At 42.8% G+C, this 13,599-nt stretch overlaps 1 protein-coding gene across 1 annotated transcript in view; it reads left to right on the top strand.

Moving 5' to 3' along the window:
• TULP4 (TUB like protein 4) overlaps window positions 1-13,599 on the top strand; it is a 226,255-nt gene that overhangs the window by 51,854 nt on the left and 160,802 nt on the right. Inside the window, exon 2 of the mRNA XM_082406065.1 lies at window positions 9,612-11,830. Coding sequence (XP_082262191.1) covers window positions 11,579-11,830 — 252 coding nt within the window. The 5' untranslated portion in view covers window positions 9,612-11,578. The remainder of the gene's footprint in view (window positions 1-9,611; window positions 11,831-13,599) is intronic.

The following is a 13,599-nucleotide window of genomic DNA, read 5'->3' as shown; positions in this document are numbered from 1 at the left end:
TTTCCCCTTTTATGTCTGTTAACATTTGCCTTATGTATTGAGGTGCTCCTACGTTGGGTGCATAAATATTTACAATTGTTATATCTTCTTCTTGGATTGATCCCTTGACCATTATGTAGTGTCCTTCTTTGTCTCTTGTAATAGTCTTTATTTTAAAGTCTATTTTGTCTGGTGTGAGAATTGCTACTCCAGCTTTCTTTTGATTTCCATTTGCATGGAATATCTTTTTGCATCCCCTAACTTTCAGTCTGTATGTGTCCTTAGGTCTGAAGTGGGTCTCTTGTAGACAGCATATATATGGGTCTTGGTTTTGTATCCATTCAGCCAGTCTATGTCTTTTGGTTGGAGCATTTAATCCATTTACATTTAAGGTGCAATTATTGATATGTATGTTCCTATTACCATTTTCTTAATTGTTTTGGGTTTGTTGTTGTAGGTCTTTTCCTTCTCTTGTGTTTCCTGCCTAGAGAAGTTCCTTTAGCATTTGCTGTAAAGCTGGTTTGGTGGTGCTGAATTCTCTTAGCTTTTGCTTGTCTGTAAAGGTTTTAATTTCTCTGTCAAATTTTAATGAGATCCTTGCTGGGTAGAGTAATCTTGGTTGTAGGTTTTCCCCTTTCATCACTTTAAATATGTCCTGCCACTCCCTTCTGGCTTGCAGAGTTTCTGCTGAAAGATCAGCTGTTAACCTTATGGGGATTCCCTTGTAGGTTATTTGTTGCTTTTCCCTTGCTGCTTTTAATATATTTTTTTGTATTTAATTTTTGATAGTTTGATTAATATGTGTCTTGGCGTGTTTTTCCTTGGATTTATCCTGTATGGGACCCTCTGTGCTTGCTGGACTTGATTGACTATTTCCTTTCCCATATTAGGGATGTTTTCAACTATAATCTCTTCACATATTTTCTCAGTCCCTTTCTTTTCCTCTTCTTCTTCTGGGACCCCTATAATTTGAATGTTGGTGCATTTAATGTTGTCTCAGAGATCTGTGAGACTGTCCTCAATTCTTTTCATTCTTTTTTCTTTATTCTGCTCTGCATTAGTTATTTCCACTATTTTATCTTCCAGGTCATTTATCCGTTCTTCTGCCTCAGTTATTCTGCTATTGATTCCTTCTAGAGAATTTTTAATTCCATTTATTGTGTTGTTCGTCATTGTTTGTTTGGTCTCTAGTTCTTCTGGGTCCTTGTTAAACGTTTCTTGTATTTTCTCCATTCTGTTTCCAAGATTTTGGATCATCTTTACTATCATTACTTTGAATTCTTTTTCAGGTAGACTGCCTATTTCCTCTTCATTTGTTTGGTCTGGTGGGTTTTTACCTTGCTCCTTCATCTGCTGTGTATTTGTCTGTCTTCTCATTTTGCTTAACTTACTGTGTTTGGGGTCTCCTTTTCGCAGGCTGCAGGTTCATAGTTCCCGTTGTTTTTGGTGTCTGCCCCCAGTGGATAAGGTTGGTTCAGTGGGTTGTGTAGGCTTCCTGGCAGGACTGTGTCCGGTGGTGTGTTTTGGGGTGTCTGTGAACTTAGTATGATTTTAGGCAGCCTGTCTGCTAATGGGTGGGGTTGTGTTCCTGTCTTGCTAGTTTTTTGGCATGGGGTGTCCAGCACTGGAGCTTTCTGGTCGTTGAGTGGAGCTGGGTGTTAGCGTTGAGACGTAGATCTCTGGGAGTGCTTTTGCCGATTGATATTACATGGGGCCGGGAGGTCTCTGGTGGACCAAAGTCCTAAATTCGGCTCTCCCACCTCAGGCTCAGGCCTAGCAGCCGGCCGGAGCACCAAGACCCTCTCAGCCACATGGCTGGAGAAGATGGGTTATGAGTTGGGTGTCAGCCACTGCCCTGTTGTAGCTCTGTCTCAGCTGTCTCCAAAGGTCACCCAGATACATTGGGCTATTCCACCATTCCTCAGAACATGCACATGCCAGTCTGGGATCTGTAGATGTCCTCCTGATACTCTTCATTGAAATATGTTGCATTCACGGTGGTGAGAGATATGCTAATTGTGTTGGTTCTCTTCAGTTCAGAGACTGGGACAGTCTGAGCCTTCATGTGGTCAAGTCAGGAGCAGCTGACCAACGGTCCCAAAGTGACAACATGTCAGATTCCAAGAAGGCTTTCTGCAGCGCCCGAGCAGTAGTCCCAAGCAGCCGCTCCGCTCAGATGCAGCACTCTGACCGGGGAACTCGGTGGGACTCTCAAACGAGGATTTCTGCCGGCCCTAGAGGCTGACTTGCCCACCGAGGCAAGGAGCCGAGGAGAGCGTCTCCCGGCCTGGCCCCGTCTCACCAGAGGAGCGGACACCTGGAAGCTCACCACAGTATTTTAACATCTAAGTTTCCCGTGTGGATTCATTCTCAGAAGTATCTAGCTCCCACTCTTTCAGACTTGTAATCAGTCTGTTTGTCTTGCAGCCTCCATGCCCTCCTGTCTCTGTACAGATAATTAGATGTTCATGTTCTTAGAACTGGCCGTAGACATCAGGCACAGAAAGTAAATAGTAACCTTCCCTGAGAATGTGTCTCTTTGCTGTTCTCTGAACACAGCAGCGGACCGCAGCCCTCTCCCTGAGTTCTTTCCCTCGCGTGGGCTGCGGTGCCTGGCAGCCTCGGGCTTTCGGCAGGCCCGGGTCTGAATGGTGTTGCTGTTGGTGACCGCCTGGCCGTTTGTGACGAGAACCTCGTTCAGTCAGCATTTAGTTTCCCTTTTCCTTAGACGACTGTTTGGGACTCTGAACCATACTTAATACAGTGTCGAACACTTCATTAAATGCACTGCTGGTGGGTAGTGCAGGTGAGATAAAAATTGGCGTTCGGGTGTTTGTGGTTTAGTTGGTATGGTGGATTACACTGAAAAATAGCTGTACTATGAGCAGAGAAGACCCTTGCCATGTGAGTCTGGGCCGTGCTTCTGTGTACTGCGAGCACCTAAAGGCGCTAGTGCTGTTCGGAATAAGACAACTTTCTGTGGGAAGCGTCTCTAAGATTTACAGTCAACAGGAAAGTGATGTGACACTCACACAATTGTAGTAAGACTGCATCTTTTGAATAAACCTGTGTATAACCATGCATACGTGTCTTTAGTTATTATCTTACTAGCATGTTTTGAGAATTAAGAACTAGAGAATAACATAATAAAATATATTAAATCATTATTAAACTCCATTATTTTTGCAGTGGTGTTGTAGATGTTTCATGTGTGTAGTTGTTTCCCTGCATAGGTAGGTAGTAGCCAAGTGACAGTTGATTGCTGGGAGTGTCCCGACCTTCTCGCCCTCTCTTCCTGCCCCCTAGGCTGTTTGACATTGATTTTTAAAAAAAATAAGTATGGTTATTTTATAATATTATATTAGTTTCAGGTGTACAGCATAGTGATTCAGTATTTTTATATATTATATTCCATATAAAGTTATTATAAAATAATGGCTGTATTTCCCTGAGCTGTACAATATATCCTTATTGCTTATCTATTTTATACGTAGTAGTTTGTATCTCATAGTCCCCTACCCTTCTTTTGCCCTTCCCCCTTACCTCTCCCCACTGGTAAATAGTTTGTTTTCTATATCTGTGAGTCTGTTTCTGTTTTGTTATACACATTCAGTTGTTTTATTTTTTAGATTCCGCATATAAGTGATAACATACACCATATTTGTGTTTCTCTGTCTGACTTATTTCACTAAGCATAATACTCTCTAGGTCCATCTGAGAGTATCCCTACCTTTAAAGGCAGTCTTGGAAGGCAGATTTGAAGTAGCCTCCAGGCAGCTCTTGAAACTAATTAGGAACCAGTTAGAACTCCCTTGATGTTTGTGGGTTGTGCAAAATTCCCCAGGGAAAGGAGTGACTGTAATTAGAGGCAGGTCAGTGTAGTTACTTTCCTCAAAAAGAAGTGTGGAGCTCAGGACCTGTTGCTGTCTGTGGAAAGGAGGCATCAGGGGAGCCCCGGAGCGGCGGCAGCGCCCTCCCTCCACCCTGCCGTGGAGCTGAGCCCAGGACAGCAGGCAGCCGTGCGGGAGCAGACCCTGGGGTGTGCTTCATTTACATCGCCAATCAGCAAAACTCATGTTTATTTCCTTTTCTTCTTCTCAAACCGGCTAACAACTCTGTAGTCAAAAGCTTGGAGTGTTGGGAATATTTTATTCAAAAGTTTCTACTTTGTTTTTTTTTTTTCCTGTTTTGCATTCATCTAACAACATCTATGTATTTTTTCCTAAAATCTACTTTCCGCTTCTCATCTCAGTCTTCTGCCTAACTACTGTATAAATTTTTATCCTTTAGAAAGAAATAGAGCTTAATTTTGAAATTTTCTTATATCCATTTGTTACTGTTAATATGTTTTTTCTTTGTGGATACTTTCTTAGCTTGAGAACTAAAATAGCATTTTCGATACTTTATTGGGATTTTCTAGATTGAGAGAGTACTCATTAAGGTTGGATATAATAACTATAAAAACTCTTAATAATTGATTTAAATTATCTAAAAACCCCAGAGAACTGATGCCTAATATAGTTCACAGTGCGTTAAACCTGCTTATTTTGAGATGTACCATCCATGTAGAAGAATATGTCAGACATAGAGGTGTAGTAAAGAATAATTATGGAGTGAACACCCCATAACTACCACCCAGATCAAGACATGGAATATATTGAATATTGCTAGCGTCCCAGCAGTACCACTGTGCGTGCCCTCCCCTGGCACAGTTTCTAACCCTCTCTCCCCTTTCAGGTAACTACTAAAACAAGTGACAAATACATTTTTATTCCCCCCAATAGTAAATTTTATCTATGTTGGTGGAAAGTAGGAATCAGATAAAACAGAATAACCTGTAGTGAAATAACTTTAGTTAGAAAACAGAATATCTAACCGGGGGCGAGAGGGGCAGCAAGTGCAGCACAGGGGCCTCCTGCATAATAGATGTTCAGTTAACATTTGTTGGTCAATTAATCCAGGAGTGCCTGTAATTAGTACAGAATTTTCTTGATGATGTACAATTCTGTCCCTAAATTGTACTTTCCCAAATTCTCGGGCTCCTAATTTGCCATTAGAACTGGATAGTATGGAAAGTTAGAGTGTGAGGCATCTTACACGTTTACTGTCTCCTAGATTGCTGTCAGATTATTAGTTCAATCAGGCACATGGATTATTTGCTTTAAGATTGTAATCTAAAAGCAGATTACAGTAGAATTGATAGAATAGAATAGATTTTTCAGTGATTTACTATAAGAATAGTCTGAAAATAAGCTGCAATTAACAGAAGCAGGTTTGGGCCAGAATTCAGAGGTTAGCATTGTTTATTCCTAATGAAAGCCTCCAAGGATGGCTCATGGGCCTGTTTTAGGGTAAAAAACATCATAATGCCAAACTGAGTATTTACTTTCAGTCTGTTATCAAAAAACTTTGTATGAATAGTTGCTTTTCTCACCTGATTTTAAAAATTGAGGTGAGATATATGTAACAAAATTTACCATTTTAATCATTTTTAAGTGTACAATTCAACGGCCTTAATAGAAGTACATTCACGTTATTATGCAGCCGTCACGACTGTCCATCTCCAAAAGTTTTTCATCATCCCAAACTGCAACTCTGTACCCATTCAGTAATGACTCCCCCGTCTCCCCGCCCCCAGCCCCTCACAGCCACCATTTCCTCTGTCTCTATGAAGTTGGCTGCTCTAGATGCTTCATATAAGTGGAATCATACTTATATGTGTTCGTCCTTCTGTGTCTGGCTTATTCCACTCAGCATAATGTCTTCAAGGTTCATCCATGTTGCAGCATGTGTCAGACAGAATTTCAGTTTTTTTTAAGGCTGAATAGTACTGTATGTTTTTCCACATTTTGTTTACTCATTCATCTGTCTGAGGACACTTGGGTTCCTTCCACCTTTTGGCTATTGTGAATAGTGCTGCTTTGAACATGGATGTGCAAATATCTGTTCCGAGTCCCTGCTTTCAGTTGAATAGTTGCTTTTTAATCTTTTTATACCAAACCCCTTTACTAGTGTTGATTTGACAGTCAGCTTCCCTCAGAAACTAGTTAATCAGTTAGCCTTGTTTTCTCATCCTCATGAAAAAGTAAGACAGAGGGGAAGTATCCAACATCACCTATTTCTATTAATGGTAGCACTAAGATAGGCACCAGCCTTTCAGTAATTAGGAGACTATGATAGTGTTTTTTTTGTTGTTAGATTTTTGTATCCATTATCCATTTGAGAAATAATAAAGGAGCATGTCATTTTTCCTTAAATGATCTGCCTTATTTTGTCTCGCATATATGGCACTCTGTAGTTTTAAAAGTTTGATTAAAAACCATTAGCAGCATATATAAAATGAAACACTTTTGTCTGTGCTTTTACTATGGAAATTTATCCTACGTACTTTATTTCAATAGTTATTTAAGGCTTATATTTCTGGAGAGTTAGCATATGTCAGTGATTTTTAACCTTTCTGGTTTTAGGGCCCCTTTGTATTCTCAACAATTATTGAAGTCCGAAAAGAGCTTTTGATTATGTGGGTGTTAGCTCTTGATATTTACCATATTAGAAATTAAAACAGAAATTTAAAAAAATTACTAATTCATTTAAAAACAATAAACCTATAAATGTTATAAATAATATATTTTTTATGAAAAATGACTATTTTCTGACTAAAAAATTTACTGAGAAGAGTAGCATTATTTTACATTTTGGTAAAATATCTTTAATGCCTGACTTATTGAAAAGATAGTTGAATTCCCGTATATGCTTCTGCATTCAGTGTTACAATATGCTGTTTTTGTTGAAATGTCTGAAGAAAATCTGACCTCACACAGATATGTAGCTGGAAAAGGGAAGAGTATTTTAATAGTCTTTTCAGCTAATCATGAATATTTTTCTTTGATACTGTACTAAAACTCAACAAATGGTAGTTTCTTAAAGGTTAGTAGCAATGTGGAATTTTAAATATATCAGTGACTTTTTTGTACTTGGTTATATTAAAATCCATTTGTCTTTCTTGCACCTTGAATGGCTCTGTCAAGCATAATTGATATCATCATTCACTGGTCATCTGAAGAATATTGGTTCAGCAAATTATGCGAATCTTCCAAATATTGACACACTATGAAATATACTGTCAAAAATTCACATTTATTAATATCACCTTCTCTTGCTTGCAGAGTGTCTTTAAATCTTGGGGAGCTATCAAGCTCCTAGTGATAGATGCTGGTTTTCCCACAATTCTAATTTTAACTTGAAAGCTCTACTTTTATTATCAGCAACAAATACCATCAGTTGTTTTCTTTAAAGTGACAGCTCACTTTGTTCACATTAGAGAAAAATGTCTGCCAAAGACCCAAGCCTAAATGACCATAATTTGTCATTAATTCTTTCCAGTAAACATGGCATTTCATGAAAAAGCAGTTTGCTCAGCCCATAACTTAAACTACAGCACAAGTGCTTTTTCTCAGGATTACTGCTGTAGTGCCATAGTCAGCAGAAGTGCTGTGTGTGTATTTACTGTTTGAAACACAGAATATTAAACAACCATGTCTTCAAGGGGTGAGATTTAATAAATTAATAATTTTTACTGCTGCATTAAGAGCTTTTTTTGTTTTTAATATTTATTTATTTATTTGGCTGTGCTGGGTCTTAGTTGCGGTGTGTGGGATCTTTAGTTGCGGCATGTAGAATCTAGTTCCCTGACCAGGGATCGAACCTGGGCCCCCTGCATTGGGAGCGCAGAGTCTTAACTGCTGGACCACCAGCGAAGTCCCAAGAACATTCTTAAGTGAAGCTGGCATTTTAAAAAATCTGATGAGCACTGGTGCTGGCTGGTGCTGGGCCTTGATCTGTGCCACAGAGCTGGCAGTGTGACCCACTGTTGCTTTCGCACCGTTGATAGAAATTGTCAACGCAGTGAAGAAGACAAATAATGTCTTAGTTTTATTTTGAGAATAATTTTGACGTTATAGACCCCTCTCTGTCCAGGACGGTGTGAGGGAACTGATGGTTTACACTCTCGTGTTTAATGTGGGTGCTTTAGTAATCATGGATTATGCTCTTAAATAGTTTAAACCCTGTGTATATATTGCTGGGCCTTGAGAAGTTGCTTTTGCTTTTCCCCTCTGTGGTGCCGTCCCCAGGCCAGGGTAGGGACTAAGGGAGTATTATACAGTGGCATTAGAATTTCAGGAGGAAGAACATGCATAATTTGAATTGTATAGCATTTGTTTTCACTTTTTCCCCTCGGGTACAAGTGCTTCCTGGGAGAATTTGTTTTGATTTTAGACACATAGGAAGTATATGTCCTGTGACTCATCTGAATTAAGGTTATCTCCAGGAAATTATCTGTAGCTGCTGCCTTGCCCCCGCCTGCATCCTCTTACAGACTTTTACTGAGTAACTTGTTTGTGCTGAGCTCCGTGCCAGGGACGAGGAGGGTAGGCCCCCAGCCTCTGGACGCAGCGAGAGGAAGACTGTTGCGCGGGTTAGTACGGAGCCTCTGGGCAGCTTCACGGGAGAGGGGGTGTTCGGCGGGGGTTACAGGGGGGTGTGGGCTGGCTGGGCAGAGGAGCAGCAGGCGTGGAGGCGTGCAGGAGGGGGGACTCGGTACGTGGGGACGTGGCTCGGGGAGTGCGCAGAGGGCGACGGCTGCAGCGCGGGCTGGACGTGGGGGCTGCGGCAGGAGAGGACGGGCGGACGGGCGGGAGGCACCTCCTGAGGGCCTTGCTGGGGCTGGTCTCAGAGGCCAGCGGTTCGCAAAGCTGGTCCCAGGCCGGCACTGGTTAGAAATGCAGATACCGAGGCCCAGCCCTTGACCTTCAGTGTCAGGTATTTGGGGGTGGGGCTGGGCTGTCCGTTTCAGCTAGCTCTCGGGGGCACCGCCTGGGCGGGGCGAGAACAGTCCAGGCTCTTGGGGCAGCCTTGAATTTCAGAAAGATCGCTCTGAGGGTCCTCTGGAAGGTGGGGTGGTGCGGGGGAGTTAGGGCTCAAGTTGTCCAGTGTCTTTGCGGGTGTGATGCGGGCCTGGACTGAAGACAGCAGGAAGGAAGAGGGGGTGGGTTTGCTTGGAGGTAGATTCTCTAGGACTGTATTGCTAGTAGACGACGTAAAAGCCGAGGAGACAGCTGTGCCTTGCTCTGTGACCTGCCGGCAGTTAAAGGCCTTTGCTGCCTTGTGTCTTCAGGGATTATGTTTTTACTGAAAGTGAAAACATCAATTCAGATAACTTGCCTGAGTCTCTTCTGTCTCCTTTTTGAAGATGCCTGCTTAACTCAGTATGATGACCTCTGGATGGTAAAGGTGCACCTTCAGGGCTCACAGTCCTAGGAAGGACAGTTTTAGGTGTTCGTTCATTCACTATGCACAGCTGCTGGCAAATTTAGTAAATGGTACCTGGCACTCAGACTCCTCATGTTGCATGTTGTCTGTAAGTTGGCGAGGAGCACCCTTTTACTATTCAAATTTTACCGATCAGTTGCTCCATTTGATATATGTAGGTGTCCAGATGGGTCTCTGATTTCAGTTACAGTGATTATTATGTTATTATATGATGTTCATATGTTCATGCAAAAAGATGTATTAGAATCTTTATTCTTCAGTATTTTAAAGTTCTTTTTTTTATGTCCTATTTTGTTTTACAGATTTGTAAGACTCCAGGGCCTTCAAGCTGTGATTAATCCCATGGTTCCTGAAACGACTGGGAAAACAGACATTTTGTGTGCCAGTTGAAGAGTGTATGTCTATGTATATTTAAAACCTTCTTTCTGTACATACACATTTAGGCAGACTCATTCTTGTGTGCACTTGAAGAGTTTTACAACTGATGAAATTTAATTTAAGAATCAGATGGAGCAACTTGACACCACTGGGCTTGGGAGCCCGGGGAGAAAAATACATCACTAATGGCCAGTTTTCCACATGGTCTTCACGGGTAAAGAAGGTTTGCAAAAAGAAGAAAAAAAAACTTGCACAGATCAAGCCTCAAAAATACCTCTCCAGTTTAAAGAAGGAACTAAGTGAGAAGGTGACTGAGGGAGAAGTGTGATTTCAAGCATTGCAGATGGGAGCATGCAGTGCTTTTTGCACTTTATTTTTCAGTGGGTCTGGTGATTTGGACAGAGGTGAAAATTCTGGACTGAAGAGTGGCTCTTACTGTGTGGTTATGACTGGAGGAAAGCCAGTTAGGGTATGATGGGACAAGTTTGAACAGTGAACTGATTCCTTTGCCTTTTTTCAGTTAACTGTATTCCAGAAATTTTAATTTATTACTTCCCTTTTCCTTTCCTATACCTATAGGATAATACCTTCAGGTAGCAGTTGAAACTGATAATTACAAAATAATTATCAAGGAGCATCAGAGTAAAGCTTCTTTCCTTGGACTGTACACGTGGCGTTTGGAGACGGTCTCTGGAGGTGATCAGGAAAGTGCCCATCAGCCGAACGTGGTCACTCCATAGGGAGACAGTGGGGAAGAAGCTGACTCTCACCTGTGTTTCCGTTTTAAGGGATTCTCTTCTGTGTTGAGTCCAGGAATCTTTGTATATAAGAGGAAGGCTACTTGATGGACTTAATTCTGAGATTAGTTTTTTTCCTTCAAGATGGAAAAGTATGTAATCTTTACGAGCGGAAAGGGGAGAAGTGACTAGGGTAGGAAGGGAGGAGACACAGCCTGCAGCCCAGCTTGGCTCCCGTTTGCCAGCAGGAGTATTTAGGATTCGCTGGGGGCCCACACTTGGACTCCCTCCCGCGAGAGCTTTAGAGCCTTCTGGCTCTGCTGAGGGAAGGGGCTTTCTCGCCCGTCTCTATGGCACCGAGGGGTGCGTCAGCCTGCAGAGGGGCCCTCCCCAGGGACACAGCCACCTGCTGGGAAGCCGGGCTGGGCTCTGAAGTTGGAGGTTTCTGGTTCTGAACGGTGGGGAAAGAGTCCTTTTTTCTCCTAAAATTTGGACTGCTGTCTGCACAAACTCTGGTCTGTTTTGCACGGTTTGTGTGCCTTTTTTTCCCTTTATGCAATCTTTTTCAGCTTTAGCAGCAGAGATTTGTCTAGTTGAGAAAACAAGCCAGAGGGTGGCTTCAGAAGGGAGATGATCCCCATGTGTTCTGTCTCTGCGCCTGAGCTTTTGAAGAGAAGATTCCAGCTCGAGGGATTCTTAAAGCCTTAAGTTACTTGAAATCTATGTATTTGCAGCCCTTTGTCTCTGGAATCGCATTACACTAAACTGGAATCTCAGGCTGAATAAGAAGAACCAAGTTGAGTGAAAAGAAGAACACTCAGTTTCTTTATCACCACTTGTTAACGATGCTCTTTCTCCAAAGGGTCAGCCCCCTCTTCCTCTGAGGACTTGAAAATAAAAATGGACCCCACGTTGTTTTTAAGCATTACCTTTTCTTAGCAGACTGCCGTCATCTTTTATAGAGGAATTTTTTCACTATGCATTTGGTGGATCTTTATAAAATACTGACCTTCTAATTAGAACCGGGTCAGTCTTAAAAGGGGGTCAGGGAAAACAGCGCAAGCCAACCACAAAAATAACATTGATCTGTCAGTGAAAGCAACTTTTCGGCATTCAGCATTACTGCTTAAGTAAAACGGTTCTTCAGAAAAAGTATGTACGCAGCGGTGGAGCACGGGCCTGTCCTGTGCAGCGACTCCAACCTCCTCTGCCTGTCCTGGAAGGGCCGCGTGCCCAAGAGTGAGAAGGAGAAGCCCGTGTGCAGGAGGCGCTACTACGAGGAGGGCTGGCTGGCCACGGGCAACGGGCGCGGCGTTGTTGGCGTGACCTTCACCTCCAGCCACTGCCGCCGGGACAGGAACACTCCGCAGAGAATCAACTTCAACCTTCGGGGCCACAATAGCGAGGTGAGCGGGCTTCTGCTTCACTTTTGGTCTGGTCACTAGCAGTGGATTTGAGCCCGTCCCGCATGAATTCCAGTTTCTCAGGCTTGCTGCCGAGGGAGACTTTTCAAACGTGAACCCTGTCTTGTGTGTGTGTCCCAGTGGGAGACACAGTTCCCGGCGGGCTGTGTCACCTCTCCAGCGTCCCTCGTCCTCCTTTCCCTGCGGTGGGTGGGCTGCCCCCTGGCAGGGACACCAGGGTGGCTTTCTGACCAGGTGTGAGGTTGGATGAGACGATCCTAACCTGCCGGTCACGCTCTGAGCCTTTATGGTCGCCTGTATCCATGGCAAAGAGTCACTGCCCCAGTGTCAGACGGGCAGTGCAGGCCATGGAAGGGGTGCTGTCTTGGCCGTGCAGTTCACATCTGCATGCTTTGTGGTGGTGTAACACCTAGCTTGTATTCTTGTACTGGGAGGTAAACAAAGGAATTAATTGGACAGAGGTGAAAGGAGTAATTGGACAAGAGCCATGGTTTTTCACATCTATGGGGTATATTCTGTTGAGGACGTTATGCTATGTATACATGCGTATAGATTCCTCTGGGCTTCTGAAACATAACCATGGTCATTTTCTTTGAAATGCCTTCAACCAGCATTTAGTGAGCAGTGGGTTTACAAGAAGAGGTGTACTTGCGTAGCGTGTTAACCGTATCTGTGCTTCACTGTTCACTAGTTTCTTATGAGGAATCCGCCTTAAATTGTCACTAGATGGTTTTTGGTTAGTCGTTGTAAAGGGGAAGAATATTTTTGAAGGGTAGCATACAGTAAAGTGCATTAACCTTACGCATACATACGTCTCAGAGGTTATTTACATACGCAGTCACCCATGTAACCTTCCCCCAGATCAGGGTGTAGAACATTTCCAGGACCTCTCACAGGTACCTGCTGCCCCTTCCCAGGCCCTACACCCCACTGAGAGGTGACCCAGACTCTGGCTCTGTCATCACAGATCAGTTGCGCCTGTCCTTGAACTTCATGTGAGTGGAATCATTCATTTTATTCTCTTTGTGTCTGGCTTCTTTCACTCAACATTGTGTCTGTGAGATTCATCCCTGTCGTGTGTGCTGTTAGTTTGTTCTTTTTAACTGGTGCTAGTTTTCCACTGAAGGAGGACACCACAGTTTTTCCATTCCTCCATTCTTCAAATGGTGGGCATTTGGAATGCTTCCAGTTTCTCGCTGTTTTGGTGAAACCTGCTCTGAACATTCATATGCGTGCCTTCTTGTGGATCTGTGCACTCATGACAGGTTTCCAGGTTGCAGAGTAGGCATGCATTTAGGTTTAACAGGAATTGCCAGGAACAGTTTTCCAAAGTGATTGTGCCGTTTGATACCCCTACCATCAATGTATGAAAAGTTTCAGTTGTGTAAGAAACTTCTTTTGGATTTGAACTTTTCATATTAAAAAAGGTAGTTTTATGCAAGGAATTTCGGTTTACAGATTGTTCTGTCCTTACTACACACACACACACACACACACACACACACACACACACACACACACACAAACACCTGTAATTTTGAACTGGATGCTCTCTTAAAAGACATATTTTTCTTTTTCTTTTTTTTTTTAATAGATCTTTGTCGGAGTATAATTGCTTCACGATACTGTGTTAGTTTCTGTTGCACACCAAAGCGAATCAGCCATATGCATACATATATCCCCATATCCCCTCCCTCTTGAGCTTCCCTCTCATCCTCCATATCCCACCCCTCTAGGTCATCCCAGAGCAC

The sequence above is a fragment of the Balaenoptera borealis genome (genome assembly GCF_965194805.1).
Source record: "Balaenoptera borealis genome assembly, chromosome: 9".
Lineage (NCBI taxonomy): Eukaryota > Metazoa > Chordata > Mammalia > Artiodactyla > Balaenopteridae > Balaenoptera > Balaenoptera borealis.
This window is presented reverse-complemented; position numbering and strand designations above follow the sequence as displayed.